The sequence below is a fragment of the Natrix helvetica genome, assembly GCF_964273705.1.
Source record: "Natrix helvetica genome assembly, chromosome: 1".
NCBI lineage: Eukaryota > Metazoa > Chordata > Lepidosauria > Squamata > Natricidae > Natrix > Natrix helvetica.
In genome coordinates, this window is record NC_138548.1 from 203,583,140 (window position 1) to 203,607,428 (window position 24,289).

Below are 24,289 nucleotides of genomic sequence, written 5' to 3' on the forward strand. Positions count from 1 at the left end.
CAAAGGGGAATAAAGCAAGGCAAAAATGTACTCCGTGTGCATCCTGTAAGGGACAATACCAAGGGAAAAGAGAGTCCATATGCCTTTTAAAAGAAGTTACTTTATGTACACATGCCAAAAAAATATTTTCTTCTGCAAGATAACTTCAAGAGAAATAAAAGCTCAAAGAGTTAAGTGAAGGAATAATCTTCCAAACTCTTTAAGTAATTAAATGCACTATGTGCTCCTGCCAACAGTGAGTGTCCAGTGCTTGATCAACACTGCTTCCTGCTGTATTCCATCCACTGCATTGCGCACACAAACCTATTTACAAACTAGTGCAATCCCTGAGCCTAGAAGTAGCAACAGCAGTGGCAGCAGAGACTCGGTAAAGGAAAGAAGTCCAAAGCTTTGCTCCAACGGGGATACACCTGGTAGGTATCAGGACAACTGAGAAGAAACTTCAAGAGCTGGTAGTTAAGTTTCTCCTACAGTCCTTAGGCTTAAGGGAACTGTAACACAGTACAGACTGAAAATGGCTGTCTTCCCAAACAGGTTTGGATGCAAGAGTAAAAAGTAGGGTTTTAGGGCTCAGCGGCTCTCAGTCACCTTAATAACTGGAGAGAAGCTTCAGAAATGAGGAAAATTACAAATTCAGAAACATGCATACGAGTTGCAGATTTCTACCAGATGCTGGAAGATAGGCAGGACAATATTGGAATTATTGCTTAATTGGGAAGCTAAAAGGAGGCACTTGGAAGGTAAATGACAGGAAAGAATATGGAGGGGGTGGGGTACATATATCCAGACCTATCCAATGTCAGACGTAGGGCAATAGCAGGGAAGTGTCCTAATTGGCCAAAGACTACACAGGAGTTAGTATCTCTGCAAACTCCTCCCAAAGCACAGGAACCAGCAATGGAGAACCGCAGGCGAAGACAATGAAGTCCCGAGCAGCAAAACAAGGACAGATACCCTGATTAGAGAGTGGCCTAATACTGCGGGAGATTGGGGGTGGGGTGCGGAGTGCACAGCCAACATAAAAATGATGCATTTAAGTTTCCTTCCACGTAGGAAACCTAGCGCTAATAAAAGCATCTCAATTTTGAGATGTAAAAAAAAGGGAATGGAGGAGACAATCCAAGCAGCCTCTGTTCTCCCCCCCCCCCCAGCCATCTTATTATGTTGATGTAAGGCACAAGCCTTTTAAAGGGTAGTCAATCTTCCCCCCCACAGTGGGGAACCATGTGCTAGGCAAAGAGCCTTGCACTTTGGGACACAGGGCGATGGCAGGTCTGCTTGTGCTGGTAAGGGGCTCTATCTCGTCTCCTACATCCCTGCCCTGCCCTTATTCCAAGGCCTGAAATCCAGCTGCCCCCTTCAGTTCAAGGAAGGGAACGTATATGGCTCTCCTCCTGTTGCAAATGGAGAAGGGAAGCGAGGTGAAGGTCAGTCCACATCCATGAAGTCCCGGTTTGCTAGCTCTTGAGCGTGAGAATCGCAGCAGGCAGCATAGTCCTCCTCATTCCCGCAAGCAGATGTACTCGTCGTGGATGCAGCAAGGGGAGTTGGGTGGCGGATTTTGTCCTGGCGTTGATAGAAGAGGACATAGGCAGCTTTGGACTGGCGAGAAGAATGGGGGAAAGTTAATGAATGACAAAGAACAACACAGCCTGGAAGATACACTTGGGAAAGCAGCTTCCGGGTCAAAAAGAAGGGAACAATTGAATTGACAATGGTTTCCCATCTGCCTAAATCCCCCAAACTTGATGGACTATCAAACTGGCCAAGGAAAGACTAGACAGGTCACAAAAAACTTTATACAAAATTTTGCATTGCTTTAATATAAGAGGCATCATAGGAGATAAAGCTTTGCATTGTCATTGTTTATTCCAGCTCGGCCACTATGGAAAGAATGAAGATTCTGAAGCATGTCCTCAGAGCAGGTTTCTTCAGTCTTTTAAATTTAATCCATGGCTCTTTACTAGGACCGTGATGGTGAACCTATGGCACGCATGACAGGGGGGGGGGGGCATGCAGAGCCCTCTCTGGGCATGTGCGCCATTGCCAGATGCTCTTCTGGGTTCTGTTGCGGGCATGCATTGTGGCCAGCTGATCCGGCACGCATGCACGCGGTAGTCAACTGCTCTCAGCATGCATGTGCCGGAACCCAGAAGTGGATCTGGCCATCCTGCGGATGCACACCAGCCAGCTGCTCTCTTCCAGGTTCTGGTGCTCTGGCACGCGCATGCACTCCAGTTTCGGCACTCGGTGCAGAAAAGGTTAACCTTCACTGTACTAGGAAGTACTGAAACTGACCCCTCCAGAATGTGCAGCCCAAAAAAGAATCACCATACTAGCTGGAAAAACCAGGGATGATAGTATCTTAAAAAATACCCAGGTATCAAAAAGCTGGGTTTAAATAATTCACTTTAATACAGGACATTAGTCACATTCTGCACTTTTACTCCCACTGCAGGTGCAGCACACATCTTACATAGCAATCCTCCATCGTACAATGCCCTGAGTCGATGGCAAGTCTAAGGACGCAATCCAAGGCAAATAAGCCTCCTTTCTCCCCTACAGTTGTTGGAAATGACTCTTTAGAGACATCGGAATGTGTCTCATTTCTTAACAAGTAAGAATATATAGGCAGTTTATTTCCATTTGCTCCCACTAAGAAGCCCAGTCCGCTTGGAAACACATGGTTTCCAAGGTTCCGCTCAAAATTTACCCCTAAAACAAATGCAAGTCAAAGAATATATTGTGTTGCAAGATCCGACAATCCGTGCAGCAAAAAACGATGAAGGAGAACAGCGCTTTGATTATGCAGCAAGACGTTCGCTGGCAAAGTACTGAAATGAGCCCCATCCCAAGATGAAATGCCTTACCTCAATCTGGTTGTTTGAAACCGCAGACACGTTGCTATCATCAAAATAAAACCACACCCCAGTGTCCTTGTTCCGGGCAAAAGTGGTGTCTAGAGAGTACAAGAGTTGAGTCAGATCATGCCGTATTCTTTTGTTATCCACCCAGAAAACAAACGCGGTCTTATCACAAAGGAATTCAGCAGAGTTGTGTTTCATGTCTGTTTCTTTACAGTTCCAGTGAATATATCCCCTGAGCTAAGCTCTTCTCTTTTTTTTTCTCATTGTTTTTGCCTTCTAATCATGTTGGGCTGAGAGAGAATGACAGCCAATTCGGGCCAGTGGTTGAGGCACCAGACTAGAAACAGTGTCTAGTCCTGCTTCAAGCACAAAGCCAGCAGGGTGACCTTTGGGCCAGTCATTCTCTCTTAGCTCTAGGAACCAGGCAATGGCACAGCACTTCTAAAAAATTTGACACAAAATACTGCAGGGACTAGTCCAGTGAGTCATCAGGAATGAAGACTAGTTCAAAGGAACTAAAAAAAAGAGTGATCTTAAGTCTCCTTCCTAACAGAGGAAGAGAAAACAAGATTCTTTCCTTACAGTTAGTTAAGTATTGGTACCGTTTGCCAGCAAAAAATTGGAGCAAGTTTTCAGCTACTACTTTGCAACTACTTTAAGGACAAAGCGTCCTCATCCATCAGATGAGTGGCAGGCAGCTTGTGACCTCCAGATGGAGAGGAGGAGGAGTGCAACAAAATAAAAACAAAAAAAACATAGCAGATGGGTTCATGGACCTGAAAGTTATAACTAAAGGCAAAGTAGGTTCTGAAACAGAGAGGCTGGGGAAATCTTGTTTGCTTGTTTATTACATTTATATCCTGCCCATCACACTGATAAAGCGACTCTGGGTGGCTTACACTTCCATATATAACTATCCTTCAAATATTTTTGCACATATCCCTTACTAAGAGCAGTATATTTTCATTGGATTATGCTTCAATTATTCTTCGTTGAAGCCCCTAATTTCTCCCCGCCTCCTAAAAAAAATCTACTTCCTCTAGGGCCAGGATACATACAATGCCCATCCCGGAGGCCACCATAGTGATTGGACACAGCAATGAGGTCATATTTGTACAGAGAAGCATCAGTTTCTTTCTGGGGTTTGATGATGAAATCTGAAAAATCCAGGCCCCTGTAAGAGAGAAATTACAAAGCCACTTTGTTTTTTTTCAACAGTTGCGTAAGGATACCCCGACAGCAACCCCTCTGGAGAAACGTCATATACTATGTGCACAAAGGAATTGCTACTATCTCAATGTGGGCTCCCAGCTGCCACCATAACTTTACACTACGGCAGTCTTCCACACCTTGAGCCCGAGATGCGTCTGACAACAAATTTCCAAATTGCCTCACAGTCTTTATCAAATGTAACCCAAGAGAGCTGAAGGCTTCAGCAGAAGGAAAGCGGTGCTGCATTTCCCCCTGTTCTTTCAATTAACTGGTATTACACAAAGCAAGTATTTTCTGCAGAGAGCCTTAAAACAGGGACAGAGAATCTCCCCACATTTGCGGGAGGCCAGCATGCCCCGTTTCTAAATCCTCAACAGCACTGGAGAGCTACCTTTGAAAATCCTTTAGCAGCAAAATCAACTATGACAGGGTATCATGGTGATGGGAGCTTAGACGATTACTGAGATTTCTTCTTATTGATGTAACATACATACAGTACATACCCATCATGCTATTATTCCCTTTATGGTGTAGCAGTGTAACAGAGTGCAGAAAAGAAGTAAGTAGTAAGCAACAACAACAACAAAAGGTAGATAATAGAAAGGAGAATATAGATAAATCTAGTTTCACCAACACCATTCACACAGTCGATTCAGGCTGAGTTTTTGATGGCCTCCAAAGTAGACGATGAAGGCTTTCAATCATCTTTCACAATTTCAGAGGCCATAAATGATCACTCATCTGTTTCCTCAGACGAAAGGATGAGCGTTCCTCGGTTGCATTTTCCATGATCTATGCTATCCAAAGGTAAGCCACATACATACAGCACCCACCCATTTCACTCCTGGTAGCAAAAAATAATGACTAGATCCCCTGGCTTACTGGATAGGGAATTCCACGAGGGTATCAAGTTTCTCCCGGGATAATTTGGTATAAGAGAAACGCTTGAGGTGAATAATCAGAATCTCCGGTAGTGACCATAAATCCAGCTTCTTGGTGGCAAGTTGGTGTTTTTTGCAGGTGGGACAATACCTGAAACAAACAAGTCCATAAGCCTGACACCTTTTCCTTAAGCATTCCACAAATTGCCTCCTTTCCCTCTCCCCAATCTTGAGAGAGAGGTTTTAGCATGGAATGATCCAATGAGAGCTTATCATATATTCCAAAATCTGTTGGATCTTCTATTTGATTTGGATTATTATGAAATAAGACCCACATGGATTTCTTTGGCTCATGTAGCATTCTTGTTTTGTTATCTTTATCTACTGAATTTTGAAGTGTTGACCAGCACTAAGTCAGCATCCAATCACCTCACACCCTTCCCTGCTACCTTAATGAAAGAGCCTCTATCATAGACAGGTTTTTCAATTCTCACCAGGGATTTTCCTCCTCCAGTGTTTCCATGGTAGTGAACAATTCAATGCACTCCTGCAGCTTAATGGGATCCTTCTTCAGCGTGTAGTCCATACAGTCATGTTTGTCATAGCCCTAAAGGGAAGAACAGCCGTACATGATGGATAAAGTGATCAGAGGCTAACTTCTCCCCCCAAGAGAGAAAGAAAGAAAGAAAGAAAGCTTCTTGTTCTCCAAGGCACCTGAGGGTAGAACAAGAAGCAATGGGTGGAAACTAATCAAGGAGAGAAGCAACTTAGAACTGAGGAGAAATTTCCTGACAGTTAGAACAATTAATCAGTGGAACAGAAGTTGCCTCCAGAAGTTGTGAATGCCCCAACACTGGAAGTCTTTAAGAAGATGTTGGATAGCCATTTGTCTGAAACGGTATAGGGTTTCCTGCCTAGGCAGGGGGGTTGGACTAGAAGACCTCCAAGGTCCCTTCCAACTCTACTATTGTATTGTATTAAAGAGCAAGGTCGTTTTCACATTTATATCTGAGAAAAAGTTTTGAGAGCCCAAGATGTCATACGTTAAAGGTAAAGGTTCCCCTCACACATAGGTGCTAGTCATTCCTGCCTCTAGGGGGAGGTGCTCATCTCCATTTAAAAGCCGAAGAGCCAGCGCTGTCCGAGGACGTCTCATTGGTCATGTTGCCGGCATGACTAAATGCCGAAGGCTCACAGAACGCTGTCCCACCAAAGTGGTCCCTATTTTTTCTACTTGCATTTTTACATGCTTTCGAACTGCTAGGTTGGGACAAGTAAGGGGAGCTCACTCCATTACACGGCGCTAGGGATTCGAACCGCCGAACTGCCGACCTTTCTGATCGACAAGCTCAGCATCTTAGCCCCTGAGCCACCGTACGTTAGGCGTTACTTTATTATCCGCACAACTCTGCAAGACTGATAAAGAGTGTCTAGCCTAAGATCTCCTGGTGAGATTTGTAGCTGAGTCTACACTTGAGACTTCGCCACAGTAGTCCAGGTTGCAGAACTCGAGCACAATACTACAGGAAAAACAGGAAAGAGAGGGTTCCCTACTTAGAAAGTTACACACTCACTTCGGCCTCGATGTCATTGTAGTAGCGCTTCTTCATTTCAGAATCCCAGTCCAGAGCAACATATGGTAGGGCTGAAGCAAAGGATGAGAAATTGAGTCAGAAATCCAGGAATGTTGCATGTTAACTGCATAGGTTCAGCAAGCAGACTGGGCCCAGGCATGAGTGCTCTGTTGCCTTGGCTTTCCCTCCAGCACACATACTGCGAGCAGTCAAGGCAGCACTCACCTTTCCAGTCCTTAAAGCATCATACAGTAGCTGTTTCTGTGGACGTTTTGGGCTCACCTATAAAATCCCAGGACCAAAGGGCTGAGACGTTAGCTCATCCCAGGAAAAGACCGCTGAGATTAATGGAGGGATTTGAATGATCTGATGTAATGGGAACAAGTGAGAAGATGTAAAGCATGGGTGGGGAACTATGGTCAGTCTGAGGGTTGGTGGCCAGATTGGGAATGATGGGGAAACATCATTGGCACGGTCACAAAAGGGCTGCTGAGGGAAGCCTGCAATGGTGGCTGTGATGGAAAGGCTAAAAGAGTCTTATCCTTGTGAGTCTCAATACATGATAGAAGTCAGGACAGAAACCCCAAATACTGACTCCTTTGCAGCTGAGGGCTTCATTGATGCTATATAAGGCAGACCTATTTCTGTTATTGCAGTTTCTCTCCATGCTCAGCTTTCCCTGTCTCTAATAGCTTCCCTTCCTATTACACTTATTATGTCCCTTTAGAGCAGAAGTGGGGAACTTGTGGACTTCAACTCCCAGAATTCCTGAGCCCTGCTGGCTCAAGAATTCTGGGAGTTGAAGTCCACAGGTCGTAAAATTCCCCAGCACCACCACCACCACCAAACATTTTCTTAGCGGAAAGCTTTGTTACCACGAACTTGAAGTTATTCTACCGGAGGGACTTACAGTTGATTGTTCTCAGAGGATTGCTCTCCTCTTGGCCGGCCAGCCAGTCACTGGTGCCATTAGAACTGACGGGTTGGACTGTAAAAAGCAATTTTGGCCGCTTCTGGGGCAGACAGCATTTGCGCTTCGCCTGGTTGGCTGTAGGAGGACTGGGACTAAAAGGCGGCACACGGGGAGACTGGGGAAGCTGTGGGGGAGACGTGTTGGGGCTCCGCCTCTCCTCCACACTAGCCCCTTCTTCCCCCACCGATGTGTCCGAAGGGGTTTCCTCTGTCCCTGAGCTAGGGTCCTGATTGGCAAAGCCTTCCGCTGTTGTTTCCTCATCTTCCTCCTCATCCTCCCCTGCAAATTACAGGCAAAGACAGGCAGGTGTGAATTAGCATGAAGGTCTCATTTTTTCCTCCCTTCCTATTCAAAACACTCTTGTTATCTCACCAGCCTTCCTCACCTTCACTCAGCCCATTGGATCTCTTATTGTAGAGATCCTCTTCTTCCTCCTCTTCTTCTTCCTCCTCCTCCTCTTCTTCCTCCTCCTCCTCTTCCTCCTCCTCACTCTGTTCTTCCTCAGAGTCTGGCCATGTCACATAGCGGCTGTCAAAGGGAGAAGCAGATCACATCCTCTGCCTGACACAGGGAGAAGAAGCTTTCACCTGCCCCTGTGACTGTGATCCAATGAAAGGAACAGTTGTAGGATCAGGGATGGACAGGTTCCGGGAGGTAGGGGGAGATATTATGTGGTCAGATGTCTGTCAACATTCATTTAAAAAAAAAAACCAACCTTACAATTTAGTCAGACTTCTGATATAGGATCAGCTTGCTCTTAAGGCCTTAAAACACCAATAGGGGGGGGGGGGGGGGGGGGGCATCTGAATGACAGGAAAACCTCATTTCAGAGGGCAGGCATTGTGACCGAGAAGGCAGATTTATGGGTTCCTGACAGGCGGCAACGTTTAAGTAAACCCACAATATACCACCTTGCTGGATTGAATCAGCCCGGCATACCAAGGCATGCCCATCACTGCCTATCCTGCCGCAATCCAGTCCCGTTGAAGTTTCCAGGTGGTCTTCAGCCCATGAAGTGTGAGTTTCAGTAGTCAAGCCATGAGGCACCAGGGTTCAAGTGACTGTCTGAAGGGCCTCCCAATCTAGGAAGGGGCACAACTGGTGCATCAAATGAACCTGTGCAAGGGCCTTCCTGGTCGCAGCTGCCACCTGATCGAGAAGCAGCTGAGTCCAGAAAGACTCTCAGATTGCACAGCCTTCTTGAAATGGGGAAATGCTACCCCCATCCAAATATGTCAGAGCCACAATCCCTGGGAAGCAAAACACTACCCTCTCGGCATAATTGGCTTGAGTACAACTTTGCTATCCTGAACGGTGTATTTGACTGAGACTAAATGGCAGGCCATCATTTGGTTATGCAAAGGAAGCGCCAGGATGGGACTATGCAAAAAAGCCACACAACACACCCATATGGGCCCCCTCCAGTCCTGTAGCAGTTCTTGCACTTGTCACAGCTACAAAGTCCAATTCTCCTTTCAGGAGGTCCCAGTAGCTAGCGAAGAAAATCTATCATCCCGACCACGTTGCCAGACAGCCTGCTTCACCTCCCTGTTTTTTGCCATGACTAAAACCAGGAGGTTAGCTCCAATCTAGGGCCAGAATGTCAGGTGGTCTCACCTGAACTGCATGTCTAGAAGCTGGCGTGGGAGGAGTCACGTGGGTATTATCACGGCCCATTTGTCCGGAGACTGAGGTAATTTTGAGACCACTCCCTCTACTCCTCCTCGTGACTCCCTAGATTAACCAACGGTACAGTCCAAGAAGAGCCTGGGAAGGAAGGGAACAAGAAAACACTAAACAACAACTCCCTCCCCTAGGCCAGATTGACCAACATCTAATCTCCCTCAGGCCCCCATGCGCAGGCGCGCACGGAACAGGCGGGTAGTGACTGCTCCCATGCCAGCTTCTAGACATGCAGTTCAGGTAAGATCAATTGACAGTCTCGGAAGCGGGGTGTGGGAGGAGTCACATGTGGGACATACCAAAGCTGGATGTCCATGGGAGGGAAATATTGGGCCTGAATCCCCCCGAGTGTCCAGCACTCTCTGAAGAACCCTCCTACCAAATGATGCCTCCGCAGAGGCAGAGGCATCCAGCCGGTAATGCCTAATGAAGGGAGAGGGCGAGGCCCAAGCAGCCGCCCTGCAAATGTCCTCAATGGGCGCCTGGGTAGCCCAGGCCGCAGAGGTTGCCGCACTCCTGGTGGAGTGTGCAGTGATGCCCTCTGAAACCAGGATCCCCCGTGCCTCATAGGCCTTAGTGATGGCTAGCCTAATCCACCTGCTGATGGTGGCAGGTGATATCTTTGCCCCCCCGGTAGAAGCCTGGAAGGAGATGAAAAGCGCCTCCAACCTCCTGAAGGCAGCGTTTGAGGTATATACGCTATGCCCTACGCACGTCCAGGAGGTGCCAGGACCTTTCTCTCTCTCTGGAAGGTGCCGGACAGAAGTCCGAGAGCACCACCTCCTGAGCCCTATGGAAGGGGGTGTTGACCTTGGGAAGGAAAGCAGGGTCGAGTCTGAGAACCACCCTGTTGTTGTGGAAGGTGCACAAATCTGCCCTGGCAGATAAGGCATTGATCTCAGATACCCGCCTAGCTGAGGTGATAGCTACCAGGAACACCACCTTAAGCATAAGGAGCTGGAAGGATACCTCCCTCAGAGGCTCGAAGGGCGCCTCCGTAAGCGCCTGGAGCACTGTGGGAAGGTCACAAGTGGGAAACCGAAGGATCACCGGGGGCCGAAGTTTAGCCGCCCCTCTGAGGAACCTCTTTATGACTGGGTGCTTAGATAAGGTCCTAAAGCCCACCTCCCCAATGATCGTGGCCAAGGCTGAGCCCTACCTTCTGAGGGTACTGGGGGCCAGACCTTTTTCTAACTCATCCTGGAGAAACTCCAGTACCTGTGATGCTGATGCCGGGATCGGATCTACCTGGGCCGACCTGCACCATGTTACAAAGGAACTCCGGGTCGCATCGTAAATGCATATGGCGAACTTCCTTCTGGAAGCCTCAATGTTCCTGATCACCCTGGCTGAGAACTGTGCCTCCCTCAGCTGTTCCCGCTCAAGGGCCAAGCGGTTAATTGGAGCCACTCTGGATCTGGATGATCCAGACTCCCCTGGCGCAGAGCTACCTCCTCCCCGGGAATCCTCCAATGAGGCAGAACCGACCTACCCACTAGGTCCACAACCCAGGGACGCCAGGGCCAATGGGGCGCTATCAGGATCACTTCTGCCCTCTCTAGCACTAGCTTCCTCAGAACCCCGGGAAGGAGACGAAGGGGAGAGAAGGCATAAAGGAGGCCTGATGGCCATCTGCAGCGAAGGGCGTCGCCGTCCACCACTCCTCGGGCCGAGAACCGTGAGATGAACCTTGGAACCTGGGCAGTCAATAGGGTGGCGAAGAGATCCACTGTCGGCCGACCAAATCTCTGGCAAATCCATTCGAAGTTGCTGGGATGCAACTGCCACTCCCCGTGGTCCATCGTCTCCCTGCTGAGCCATTCTGCCTGTCGGTTGTCCACCCCGGAGATGTGTTCCGCCAAATCAACAGGAGATTCCTCTCTGCCCAGTTGCCCAGTCGAACTGCCTCGTCGTGAAGTGCCAAGGAGTGCGTGCCCCCTTGCTTGTTCACATGAGCTTTGGCTGCCACGTTGTCCGTCAGGACCAGAAGATGTTGACCGGCCACCGCCTCCTTGAAGGGAAGGTGATCTAGGCCCTGTATTGGTAATGCACCCCCCCCCCATATGCAACCTAAGGAATTTACGGTGGTCCGGTGCAATCATGATGTGGAGGTACGCTTCTGTGAGATCAATGGATGCTAAGAAGTCACCTTCTCTGATACCTTCTAAGATGGACTTGAGGGAAGCCAACTTAAATTTCCGGTAGACCAGTCTGGAGTTGAACAATTTGAGGTCTAAGATTGCCCTCCAACCCTCTGAACTTTTAGGAACTATGAACAGATTGGAATAAAACCCTAAAACCCTCTCTTCTTCCGGGACCAACTCCACTGCCCTGATGTCTAGCAAATGCCATGTGCATAACGAAACGCTTAGCCAGATCCTTGGAGGAAGGGAAAAGACGGAACCTAGTCGGGGGACTGCAAACCAAACTCAACCAACTGAAGAACCCATGCATCAGTAGTGATGCGATTCCAGCGATCCGCAAACAAGGTAAGGCGACCGCCGATCGGGTGATCCGATCCCAAATCACTTGTTCCTGCGGTAGGGACAGCCACCACCACCACCACCCTCAAAAGGGACGCTTACTGGGCTGTTGGTACCTGTCCCTGTCCCTAGAGAAATTCCTATCCCCCTGTCTGGGGTATCTGGGAGCAGAATACCTCGGCTGTTGGAAGTCCTGCTCAGTGGGACCAATAGGAGGACCTCCCCGGCGTCCTGAAGACTAGGCAGGAGACAGAGGGGGAGACAGGGGGCTAGCCCCCCTCGCAGAGCCACGTGGGGAACCAGGAGAACCCAGTTGGACCTCTGGCAAGGGTAAAGGCCAAAGGGGAGAGTGTGACCTGGATGGGGAAGGGCTGATTTCCTCCCTTATCCTTCTACCAGCCGTCCTGGTGATGCGGGGCTCCTTGCTAGGCTCTCTCCTCCTAGCCGATTTGGAGATGGCCTTCTTTGAGGTAGACCTCCCCCTCGTTACAGGGGTAGTTCCTCGGGAGGTCCCCTCGTCCGGATCTGAATCTCCTGGTGATCTAGGGGCAGCCACCACCACCCCGCTCCTCGTGGCATCCGCCATTGCTTTACTCAGTTGTTGCCTTCCCACCTCCTCTCATGCTGCCAACCGGCCTGGGCTTCTGTGGGCGGTCCGGAGCTCCTTCAGACCGGCGCCCCCCACAACCACGCCACTGATCCGCGGCTTGAAGAGGCCGGCCCACCACCGAAACAAAGGGGCCCTCCCCGGACTACCAGCGGAGCACAGGCCCGAAGGACCCTCCCCACTGGTGTTCCTGGGCGCTTGCGGTGGCTGCAGACAATCGCGACGATCTCCGCACCCCACCACGTGCGTCCCAAGATGGCGCCATCCAAGATGGCAACTGCTGACCACACGGTCCGATTGCAAGCTGGCTCCGACCGAGCCGCTCCCTCAGAAGCCTCCTGAGTGCTCCGCACCACCCTCCAATGGAACCAGGGGCTGTGCGGACAGCACCCTCTGGTGCGCGGCCTGGAGCCTCCTCTTTAACAGACCAGCGGCTTGGGGGCTCCCCAGTAACGCAGCAAGCCCGGCTTGTGCAGAGAAAAAGGTTTAAACAACACAGAGACGCAAGGAAGAGAGGTGGAAGGAATCACAAGTGGGAAAAAGACTAAGGACAAAATTAAAGTAACCAAAAGCACCTCGAAACCAATGGAGAGTCAGAAAAAGTACTCCTTCTAGGCCGAAGACTGAGGTTAATCTAGGGAGTCACGAGTAGAGGGAGTGGCCTCAAAATTACCTCAGTCTCCGGGCAAATGGGCCGTGATAATACCCACATGTGACTCCTCCTATGCCCCGCTTCTGAGACAAATACTTTTGGGGCAAAATCAGAGCTTGGATCCTTCAAACAAAATCAGTACATCAGTTGTAATGGTATAAAATAGAAGTGGATTCACTCCGAATTACTGGAATAGCACTGAGTTGAGACTTCCATGAGACATCTTTTTCCCAATTTAGCCATCCCACCAAGAGCCACAGTGGTTCAGTGGTTAGAGTGCAGTACTGCAGCTTATTTCTGCTGACTTCTGGGCTGCCTGCAATTTGGCAGTTCAAATCTCACCAGGCTCCAGGTTGACTCCGCCTCCTATCCTTCTGAGGTGGGTAAAACGAGGACCCAGATTGTTGGGGGCAAGAGGCTGATTCTGTAAACCGCTTAGAGAGGGCTGCAAAGCACTGTAAAGCGGTAGATAAGTGCTATTGCTATGTGGACTTCAATTCCCAGAATGCTCAGGAATGACCCTATTGGTTGGGGAAACACTGGGAATTGAAGACTCTTAGTAAGGGGGGGTGGGGGAAGGATCCAAATTGGAGAAAGCCGTTTCGGGGGAGTATTCTCGTACATCTCTCCCTTCATATTCCAGCTGTGAAGGAGCTATGCTAGGCTAGCTCACAGATTGAAATCACTCACGAGAGCCGATGCAGCAGGAGCTGGTACAAGGCATCTGAGGAGAGCTGATCCCGGGGCACAGATACCAGAAGGGGGTGACCAAAAAGCACCACCCCATAGTAGCTGTTGCTGTAGTCCCGGCCCTGGGTACGCTCCCGAAGGTAGATTGGCAGTACCACTGCGTCTGCTGAGGCTGGGTCTTCCAGACAGGACACAGAAACCTCGTATCTGGAGGAAGATGGAGAGACATGCAATGAGGAGGAGGAGGAGGAGGAGGAGGAGGAGGAGGAGGAGGAGAAGGAGACTACTTGCTTATTTATAGTGTTTCATTTCTCACCTAACCTCTATTTACCGTATTTTTTGGAGTATAAGACAGACCTTTTTCCTTCAAAAAAGAGGCTGAAAATCTGGGTGCGTCTTATACACTGAATACAGCATGTTTTGCCTCCCAAAGTCCCACCCCTTCACCAACTGGCCATGCATACCCTTATGGAGGCTTTCAGAGAGCTCCTGGGGGCTGCGGAGGGCAATTTTGCCTTACCAGCCCCCAGGAGTTCTCTATAAACTTCCTAATGCCCTTTTTTGACAAAAAAATGGGCCCGTTTTCACAAAAAAATGGGCCCGTTTTCACAAAAAAAGGGCAATTTTTTGGTCATTTGGGGGGGGGGGCTCACCCCCAGGAACACTCTACAAGCCTTCTAAAGGCTATTCATGCCCTTTTGGGGAGGGGAAGCATGCCGTTTTGGGAAGGCTTGCAGAGTGCAAAAACTTTTTTTAAAAAATTACCTCTTCAAAACCTTGGTGCGTTTTATACTCCGAAAAATACGGTAAACGCCATTCCAAGGTAATAAGCAGAACCAGAAGTGCACAATACACATAAAATTCTATAAACACAGTAGAAACAAAGACTTTATAGATCACAAACTGAGAGGCAATGAGCCACTAAACAGTACAAGGGAAACAGCGTCAATTACAATTACAATTGGAAGACAAATACAAACTTGATGGCTATACGGGTAGCCCTCCACTTACGACCGTTCATTTAGTTCCATTCAAAGTTACAATGGCCCTGAAAAAAGTTACTGATCACCATGTCTCACATGTATGACCACTGCAGCCTCTTCACGGTCACGGGGAGTTACGTCCGGATGCTGACAACTGGCTCCCATTTATGACGATTGCCGTGTCCCAGAGGTGATGTGATCATCGTTTGAGGCCTTCCGACAAGCAAAGTCAACGGGGAAGCCAGATTCACTCAACAACTGCAGTGATTCACTTAACAAATGTGGCAAGAAAAGTTGTAAAATGGGGCAAAACTCCCTTCGCAAATTTCTCGTTTAGCAACATAAATTCTGGACTCAATGGCGGCTGTTAAGTCAAGGACTACCTGTAAGACTATAACGGTGGGCCCAACCAAATTTCCTTAAGGAAAGGAAGAAGTTCAAAAGCAGCAGATAGACCCTTAGGTGGGCAGCTTCAATTTTCCAAGTACACTGACATCAACTTGCTTCTGACACTGAAGGAAATGTGCCCTAAACTCTAAGAGTGTCCATCTTGAGTGCCATCCCAAGATCTTCCTTCTCTGCCTTTATCTGCTGGGATAAAGTAACAGGACTCGGTGCATGTCATGCTCGGACCATGCCAACCCACTGAGCTATGACATACTTATCTCTTGTGCTCATTGTTGCTTCTGCTATCACAACTGACCTACCTCTTTTTGCTGTGAACCTACTCACTATAGTAAAACGGTAGTCTAAATTACAGGTCCATCTTATTATTCGGACTCATTGTAATGGAAAATGCTCCAGTGCGTTTTATAGTGAGGAGGGGATTGACTACCTGACCTCCCCAAGATCCCTTCCAATTCTGTAATTCTACGTTTTACTAGCTCTCACTCCTTGGCCTTATTTAAAGTAAGAGCATCTTAAGAGCCGTGGTAGTGCAGTGGTTAGATTGCAGCGCTGCAGGCTACTTCTGCTGATCACCGGCTGCCAGCAGTTTGGCAGTTCAGATCTCACCAGGCTCAAGGTTGACTCAGCCTTCCATCCTTCCGAGGTGGGTAAAATGAGGACCCAGATTGTTGGGGGCAACAGGCTGACTCTGTCAACCGCTTAGAGAGGGCTGGAAAGCACTGTGAAGCGGTATATAAGTCTAAGTGCTATTGCTATTTTATTTCGGGCTTTTCCAATCTGGGCTTTTTAGGTAAGTCAACTGTGCTGAGTAATGAAAGTTATAGTCTATTGCACTGGAAGGGCATCAGGGTAACAACTGCTCTGCCTTATATTATTATCCCATCCCCAAACTCACATGAAGATGTCATCCCGTTCCTGGATACAGCTGAGAGATTCTTCCCTCTGATAGATCTTGTAGAAGCGGTGACTGAACACATCGGCCACCATCATCTGGAGAGGAGGCGAAGACACAGTCATGAGAAAGGGAAGGCACAGAACAGGCTCCTACAGTCAATTGAGGCATCTCTCCTTCACCCTCCTGGCAAACTTACCCGCTCAGCAGGCACATCTGTGTGCTCTGATAAAGCATGACAGAGATCTAGCATTTTCCCAGCTTTCGGGACGATCAGCCTATGCTGTAAGAACAACAACAACAACAGAGGCCAGGTCCAAACTAGTAAGAAGGTCAATTGAAAATCAAACCTCAAACCCAAGTCAAATTCCTCACTAGGCTGAATCCATCTCCAGGACAGAAACTGATCTGGGGATAGACCTATAGGTCTCAATTAAGTGCAAAGTCCATAGTCGGATCTAAACTATTTGCATTCTCTATCTTTCAGCATAAATCCTAAAAATAAATTGAAGCTATATCAACGCCAGTCAAATTTGGGTTCCGTTTGGTCACCGTTGTCCAAATAACTGGAAACCTCTTTCCTGGGTTTCAGATGGGAACCTTTTTCCCCACCCCTAGTATCAAGCGTGAAAATGTCTACATATATACAAAGGCTCTAGGGCCGTTTCCCCGCCAACTCCGGAACCCTCAAATAAATTATAATCAATCAATCAATCAAATAATTCAAATAAAGATGTGCCACAACTTTCTTGCCACAGTAAAGTGCCTTCTAGGCAGCTCGTTGGTACCTGTTCAGGTTTCTTACAGGGATCCATGGATACAAAGAAAACCTCCAGCACTCGGTCTTTGCTGATTGGCAGAGGGGCACTGAGGTAGCAGAAGGGGTCAAAGGTCACCGAAACTTTGTTACATTCAGGGCAAACCAATGTTGATTTGAAGAGTCCATGGAAGATATCAACAATGATGGAATTGTTGCGACGTTTGTGATTGCGCCACGCTTCTTCTGCTACTTCCTGAACAGAAAGAGGTAGAATGAATAGTCTGAAAAGCTACAGCCTCTCTCTTCCCACGCTCACCCATTTTTTCTGAATTACAATTCTCAGCATTTCACTTTACTAAATACATCAGCTGAAGCAATGTTCACCACAACTTGAGGTCAAAGGGAAGTTCCCTATCTCTTCCTAGATGCTTACAAGCAGAAAAGTTTATTTCAGAATTTTACCATGGAGTTTGGCAACAAATACCTCACAATTAATAAACAAATCCCAACCGCCCCCAAAGGACTTTTCCCCTGCTACCCTTCTTTTTAAAGTGAAACCAATTATTCATGCTAGTTTCATCTGCTGTTGGGAAAAAAAACTGCAAGGGGATATAGGGGGAGAGAAAGAGGAGGTCTATTATATCACCACCAATTAATGCATAGCATATGTGATGGAAAACCTCAAGAGAATTTATAAGCATTGTAAACTGAGCACAGGAGTCTGAAGCAAGGATCCTATAGAAAGGAATAGCACTCAGTCCCTAGTGAAAAGACATCCCCAGTTCACTGCAGTAATGGAGTAGTTCTTATGGTCCATTGCCTCATTTCAGCAGATTCCAAGCCTCATCAAATTACATCCAGCTTCCTTTATTTTTTTACTGCCAAATCTCTATCTGATTACTATAAAGCCTTTGGAAGCTTCACCCCCCACCCCCACCCTTTTATCACTGCATTGCCCTGTTCTTGCTCAGGGAGAACAAAAGTTTGGTTTTTATTTCTATCTACATGCTAAGGTTTCAAGAAAAACCTCCCTCTCGTGAAATTTAGACGAAAGCAATAACATTTAGAGTTCACTGAACTTTGGAGTTGAGGAATCAATATGAATTCTTCATGGGACTGCACTGGGAGTAAAGGATTGATTGATTGAATTTGCTTAGTCTCTAGTACCTCATTTCTGTGACTCTGGGCAGATTACCAAGTTAACCACCCCATAGAAAAAATAAACCCATACTGTAACAAGAGTCATTAGAAACAGTAAAAAAAATAGCCAAAAGCCCATAATCTGTGGGAAAGCACCGTTTTTCTAGCAGCACTACCAGATACCCGGGCCAGATGACAAAGCCATGTCTTCAGGCCCTTCCCGAATTCCAACAAGGTCAGGGCCAGTCTGATGATGTTCCAAAGGGCAGGAACCATGCGGAAAAGGCTTTCCTCTTGGATCCCATCAGATGATATTCCTTCATGAACCCACAACACACCCTTCCCAGCTAGACCTGGCAGGCAGGTGTGACTGGGCAAAGGTCTTCCTTCAAGTTCCGTTTTTCCATACCGTGGTATAAAAATTGAAATGGACCAGAAGAACGCATGTAAAGATCACAATGGAAATTCAACAGACAAGATCTCCAGTTAGAAGCTTCCAAGTTTGATGATACATTATTCCTTCTGCAAAGACACTGGCTAGAATTGGACCCTCTGACATTTCCCATACAGTCCATGCTCACCTCATCGGGTCTCCCTGCTGCATCCTTTAATTCAATGTACTCTTTCTTCTTCACGCGGTTGAGATCCTCATGCAGACCATCAAGCAGGAAGGAGAGAAGCTCCTGGGAGTCGTGCTGCTGATAGCCAAGGAACTGAGAGGCAAAATGGCCCACTTTGGTCTGAAGGGAATGCAAAAACGGCCTCTGAGATCAGCAACGCGCTAAGGTAGAGCAGTAAAAAAGCAGCCAAGGCAAGAATGCAACTAACCTTGAACATTCGGGGCACGATGGAGCGGTGGTGGCCAGACCACTTCTGTTTAATGAGATCCGCATAGGCTTCAGCAATTTCACCTTTCATGCCAAGAGGGTTGCTGAAGTTTAACTCATCCAGGTAATTATTATTGAGGAAGTATTCTGTCAGAGGGGGCACATTGCTGAGACACTGGAAGAAAGAATGAAAAGGTGCCAAATGTAGTGTTGAGTGGTAGTTCGTTTTTCAGAATGAAGCTCGGGGGGAAGAAACACCTTTGCCGCAAAGAGAATATTTTCCTTTGTGAAATGAAATTAAAAGGAAGGTTAAGCAAACTGATATTGACCCAGAAGTGGAGAACTTTTCCAGTAGCCATTTTTTCACATAAACAAAAATAATGTGCACAAAAGACGTGCCTAGCTCTGGCATTTATACAGCCATTATTTTTATAATGGGTACACAAACTCTCATTAGTAAGGAATGGGTAGATGCAATTTAGCTTTTTACTAGTTTCCCATAGCGAAAGGTCAGAAGAGTCCTTTCCGTTCCTCTTCCCATTGGGTAAAAGAAATATTTGGCTGCATTATTACAATCTATGTTGTTGTACTTTCTCCAATTTAAAGTTAAGGAAGAGGAAAAGAAGGGAATTATTTACAAGGGAATTTAAAAAAAAAAAACAGAAAAGAGCAATCTTTAATTTATCAATCCTTCCAAGTCATGATAAAGATGGTGTAATCAAAATTCCTTGAACTAGGAAATCCATTATTCTTCCACAGATGGTAAGATGGTACAAAAGGACCCTGGGTGGGTTGCAACTCCCTCATCCAAATCCATGTGTGGGAGAGAAGCAGGAATTTCTAGCCATCTTTGCTGAGACAGTTGGTTCTGTTGATCAAATGCTGCAGTGGGCAGGAAAAACCTATAGCTTCCTTGCTGTAAAGGATGGGAAAGACATCATGCCTCACTGGCATGTATGGGGCAGAAATGAGAATTGGTTACGGGGGGTACTTGGGAGTGGAAAGTAAATATAAACAAAGAGGTGGTGTTATTAGAGTTGATATTAGGTTAGGACTGTAGAGAGACTGATACAAGCAGACTTTATTGAATTATCGTACATTATCATACTGTAAGAGAGATCTGTTTTGTTTTGATTAGGATACCGGACAATCAAATGCAACCAGAGGCTTATCACTAAGAGGTGGCTGGTGATATCATAGCTTTCCAGATGATTGAATTCTCCATTTTATGGTTTGCAGGTCAAGCAAAAGCTATTGTCAATATTATACTTTTTACAAAATTGACATTTATCGTAATAGATCACACAGATAAGTACACAAGTGCCCTTCTCAGAAAAAGGGTGGCCCTTTTTTATCCCTTTTGGAAGCATTCAGGGATTGGTGAGTGTTAAGAAACAATCAGCCAAGATGGGTTAATTCCCTTACAATGTAACAGCTACTCTAAACAGGCATTCAGGCAGACAGTTCCAAAATGCATAACCCGTTAGTGCATGTTACATGTGGGCAGACATGTAACAACCCTGGCAATGCACCCAATATACTAGCAAAATGTGAGCAAAGTTTTTGTTCTGCTTGGTGGCAGGTCATCACAGTACCCAAAGTTTGGCACCAAAAGATCACTCATATTTCTTACTTGCAAAGCGGAGTTCATGAAGCACGTGTTCCCCAGGTTGGTAAGGCCACAAATCCCTGGCTGGCCCCGGTACCGCTCTTCCTCGTCAATGGAATTCTTCCTGAAAAGATGCAAGGGAAGTGAGTGTGAAAAAGAAGAGGCGAAACCCACAGCCTGCTTGGTTCCTGTTGGAGCAGGACGAGATCAGAAGACAGCCAGACCTCCCAAAGCTCAGGCAAGCCGGGACCGGGAATGCTGCCCAATTTGGACAGTACAATCCCACCCTAGGCATCCATCCCCTAGAAAGGGGACGCAGGTACACCTCAAAAGTGTGGAAATTGTAATGCGTTAGATACTCACATGATATGTGGTCTGGAACTGGGCCAAGTACCGTCTTTACTCCTGGTCTCCATTATCACAATCTGCAGGGAAGAGGTACAAGTAGCAAAAGGTCAATAGAGGCACAATTAAAGTTTAAAAAAACCAAACCTGGGCCACATTGACTAGTATATGGCTGGGCAACTGTCCATGGCCTGTAGAGTCCTTGGGCCTCTCTGAGTTGGGTTGTTTTGTTACCAAACTAGTTAGCATTATCAGCATTGAGGATGTGACCTAGTTTGGTAATGAAATGACTGCAAGAAAACAACCAAGCTCAGAGAGCACCAAGGATCCCATAGCACAGGGGTGTCCAAACTTGGCAACTTTAAGACTTGTGGACTTCAACTCCCAGAATTCCCCAGCCAGCTCTGCTGGCTGGGGAATTCTAGAAGTTGAAGTCCACAAGTCTTAAAGTTGCCAAGTTTGGACACCCCTGCCATAGCATCTATATTATTCTGGAGTTGCTCAAGCTACCCAAGCACATTTTTAAAACCCACAGAAAGCAGACATGCTATAGTACAAATCTAGCTGAAAGCAATTTCATCTTTCTTTCCATTTTCATTGCTTTTACAGCATCTATCTCCTTGCTCTTATCGTCTATCCCTTGTTATTGCAAGGGTCAAAGCAACATAACTTTCAAACCATTGCTTGCATATCAAAGTAGTGAATGGCTCAAGGGCAGCACAGGCACTCCTATGGTTTGTCAAAAATGCAAACTTATCCTTCATTTTCTCTCCTACTGCAAGGCAACTCCCCTAAGGTTTAACAAGATCAGCTAAACATTTCGCCGGTGAATGCCACAAATGCTAAGTGGGTTAATTTTGGGTTGCTGTTTTTGTTTGGCATTTTGTGGGAACCCAACCTACTTATATAGTAATTCATTTATTGCTTAATATGTTATGTGAACTCCCCCAAAATGACCATTAAGCAACCAGGGAAATGCCTGTTAGGTGAACCTAGATACACGCATGCACACAATTCATTCCATCTATTTTTTTTCATTTTGTTTTATCTTATCTATTTTTAATTTTGACTTGATGACTTCCATGGAAATGGAACATTTTGAAGCCATTGGTGAATAGTTTCCCTAGAGAAATTATAATGCGAGGCACAGCTGTTTCCAACAAAAGCAGCATTTTATCATAGCCTCTAAGAGTGCACACACTCTCTTATGGTACTGGAACATTCATTAACACCTAATTGTGGCCAAAGAGCTTCCCCCCACCACACACACAATTTCCAAATATGATTGTGATCATACATTTTCTTCAATGTTAAAAGCAGGAGATCTGAGATAGAAAAGGCGTTGGAGGATGTTTGAATGTGTGATGTCAAGAAATACAGAAGGCTTAAAATCAAACTAGCTGCCCAGAGGTTCTTTCCCTTGTTAAGATGGGTGTCGGAGAGGCCATAAAAGATTCCTAAGGGGGAAAAGCATTCTGCATGTCTTCCAATATCCTCCCTCAGCACAAATGTCTTGAGACCTTCCAAAACAGATTTCAGGAAGGAGACCTAGAAGCAAACAAAGTAATAGCCAAAAGCCAACATGGGTTTGTCAAAAACAGATCATGCCAGACTAATCTTATTGCATTCTTTGATAATGTGACAAAATTAGTGGACCAGAGGAATGCCATTGATATAGTTTACTTGGACTTCAGTAAGGCATTTGATAAGGTAGACCATAACCTACTACTAGATAAAGTAGAAGAATGTGGGTTAGACAGCATCACCACCAGATGGATTCGTAACTGGCTGACCAACCGCACTCAACGTGTAGTCCTCAATGGAACTGCATCTACATGGAGGGAGGTATGCAGTGGAGTACCCCAAGGCTCTGTTTTGGGCCCAGTACTCTTCAACATCTTCATCAATGATTTGGATGAGGGAATAAATGGGCAAGTCATCAAATTTGCAGGTGACACCAAGCTGGCAGGAATAGCCAACACTCCAGAAGACAGGCTTAAGATACAAAAGGATCTTGACAAACTTGAACATTGGGCACTATCTAATAAAATGAAATTCAATGGTGAAAAGAGTAAGGTTGTACATTTAGGCAAGAAAAACAAAATGCACAGGTACAGTATAGGTGGTACCTTGCTCAACAGTAGTAACTGTGAGAGGGATCTTGGACTCCTAGTGGACAACCATTTAAATATGAGCCAGCAGTGTGCAGCAGCTGCCAAAAAAGCCAACGCAGTTCTAGGCTACATAAACAGAGGGATAGAATCAAGATCACGTGAAGTGTTAATACCAATTTATAATGCCTTGGTAAGGCCACACTTGGAATACTGCATTCAGTTTTGGTCGCCACGATGTAGAAAAGATGTGGAGACTCTAGAAAGAGTGCAGAGAAGAGCAACAAAGATGATTAGGGGACTGGAAACTAAAACATATGAAGAACGGTTGCAGGAACTAGGTATGTCTAGTTTAATGAAAAGAAGGACTAGGGGAGACATGATAGCAGTGTTCCAATATCTCAGGGGTTGCCACAAAGAAGAGAGAGCCAAACTATTCTCCAAGGCACCTGAGGGTAGTACAAGAAGCAATGGGTGGAAACTAATCAAGGAGAGAAGCAACTTAGAACTGAGGAGAAACTTCCTGACAGTTAGAACAATTAATCAGTGGAACAGCTTGCCTCCAGAAGTTGTGAATGCCCCAACACTGGAAGTCTTTAAGAAGATGTTGGATAGCCATTTGTCTGAAACGGTACAGGGTTTCCTGCCTAGGCAGGGGGTTGGACTAGAAAACCTCCAAGGTCCCTTCCAACTCTACTATTGTATTGTATATAACTAATAGGTCTCCTTACTAAAATTGATCAAGTGTTGGGGGTTTCTCTTGTTTTTTCCCCAAAAAGTAATTATTGGATCTGGATCCAAGTATGCCAGTTGTGTAGGAGATGCAAAGAGTGGCTTCTATCCAATAAAAACTGCTGCTAAATCTTAAATCGGCTTTGCTAGTTAGATAAGTGTAGTCCACTGTAGTCTAAACTTGTAGCCCCTCTCCAGACAGACTCTGTCTGTCTGATTATCTCAAATCCAGTCTTTGGAACTGATAATCTCAAATCCAGTTCAAACTGCTATCTTCCAGATGGCTCCACCTTCAGCCAGCCTGCTCAATGCTGATGGTAACAATCAAACACAGTTGAGGAGCAACAGGCTGTGGAAAACCAATCCATATAAATATGCCAGAGACAAATTTTGGCCCAATACCAATTCTGCCTCATTTTGTAAACAGGCCAGCCTCAACCTGGTGACAGCAGCGTTACCTGCCCTGAACTTAGGCAGGCATCCAGCACAGTCATCTGCAAGTTTCGTAACCTCTCATAGGAGCCATCAGCATTTTTCACCCAGAGTCTTGATTCATCTTCTGCTGGAACTGAAAACTGATTCCGGGCCTCTTTTAGCACTGTATCTAAGAGGACAAAGAGAAAAAAATGACTTCTTGGGACAAAACCCCACTGTTTTTCCCTCTCGGCTGAATTCAGAATTCCTGAGACCTTACCAATGGTATCCATCCGGCTAAATTGAGAGATCACAGGACTGTCTACATCATTGTGCTGACAGAGGTACAGCTCAACCAAGTAAACCTCCACCTTCTGCATGCTAGGAAGATCTACCACCTGGGAAGGAAGAATCAAAATATCATTAAACAGAATAGCATTAAAAGA

The 24,289-nt window shown here is 46.4% G+C and overlaps 1 protein-coding gene across 1 annotated transcript in view; it reads right to left on the reverse strand.

Moving 5' to 3' along the window:
* Window positions 1-80: 80 nt before the first annotated feature.
* USP11 (ubiquitin specific peptidase 11) overlaps window positions 81-24,289 on the reverse strand; it is a 32,941-nt gene continuing 8,732 nt past the window's right edge. Inside the window, exons 4-21 of the mRNA XM_081954728.1 lie at window positions 24,124-24,241; window positions 23,888-24,033; window positions 20,605-20,666; window positions 20,266-20,365; window positions 18,634-18,807; window positions 18,387-18,545; window positions 16,694-16,918; window positions 16,105-16,188; window positions 15,909-16,003; window positions 13,623-13,829; window positions 7,893-8,035; window positions 7,445-7,786; window positions 6,535-6,605; window positions 5,455-5,567; window positions 4,962-5,111; window positions 3,926-4,041; window positions 2,871-2,959; window positions 81-1,602 (exon numbers count right to left, since the gene is read on the reverse strand). Coding sequence (XP_081810854.1) covers window positions 1,429-1,602; window positions 2,871-2,959; window positions 3,926-4,041; window positions 4,962-5,111; window positions 5,455-5,567; window positions 6,535-6,605; window positions 7,445-7,786; window positions 7,893-8,035; window positions 13,623-13,829; window positions 15,909-16,003; window positions 16,105-16,188; window positions 16,694-16,918; window positions 18,387-18,545; window positions 18,634-18,807; window positions 20,266-20,365; window positions 20,605-20,666; window positions 23,888-24,033; window positions 24,124-24,241 — 2,568 coding nt within the window. The 3' untranslated portion in view covers window positions 81-1,428. The remainder of the gene's footprint in view (window positions 1,603-2,870; window positions 2,960-3,925; window positions 4,042-4,961; window positions 5,112-5,454; window positions 5,568-6,534; window positions 6,606-7,444; window positions 7,787-7,892; window positions 8,036-13,622; window positions 13,830-15,908; window positions 16,004-16,104; window positions 16,189-16,693; window positions 16,919-18,386; window positions 18,546-18,633; window positions 18,808-20,265; window positions 20,366-20,604; window positions 20,667-23,887; window positions 24,034-24,123; window positions 24,242-24,289) is intronic.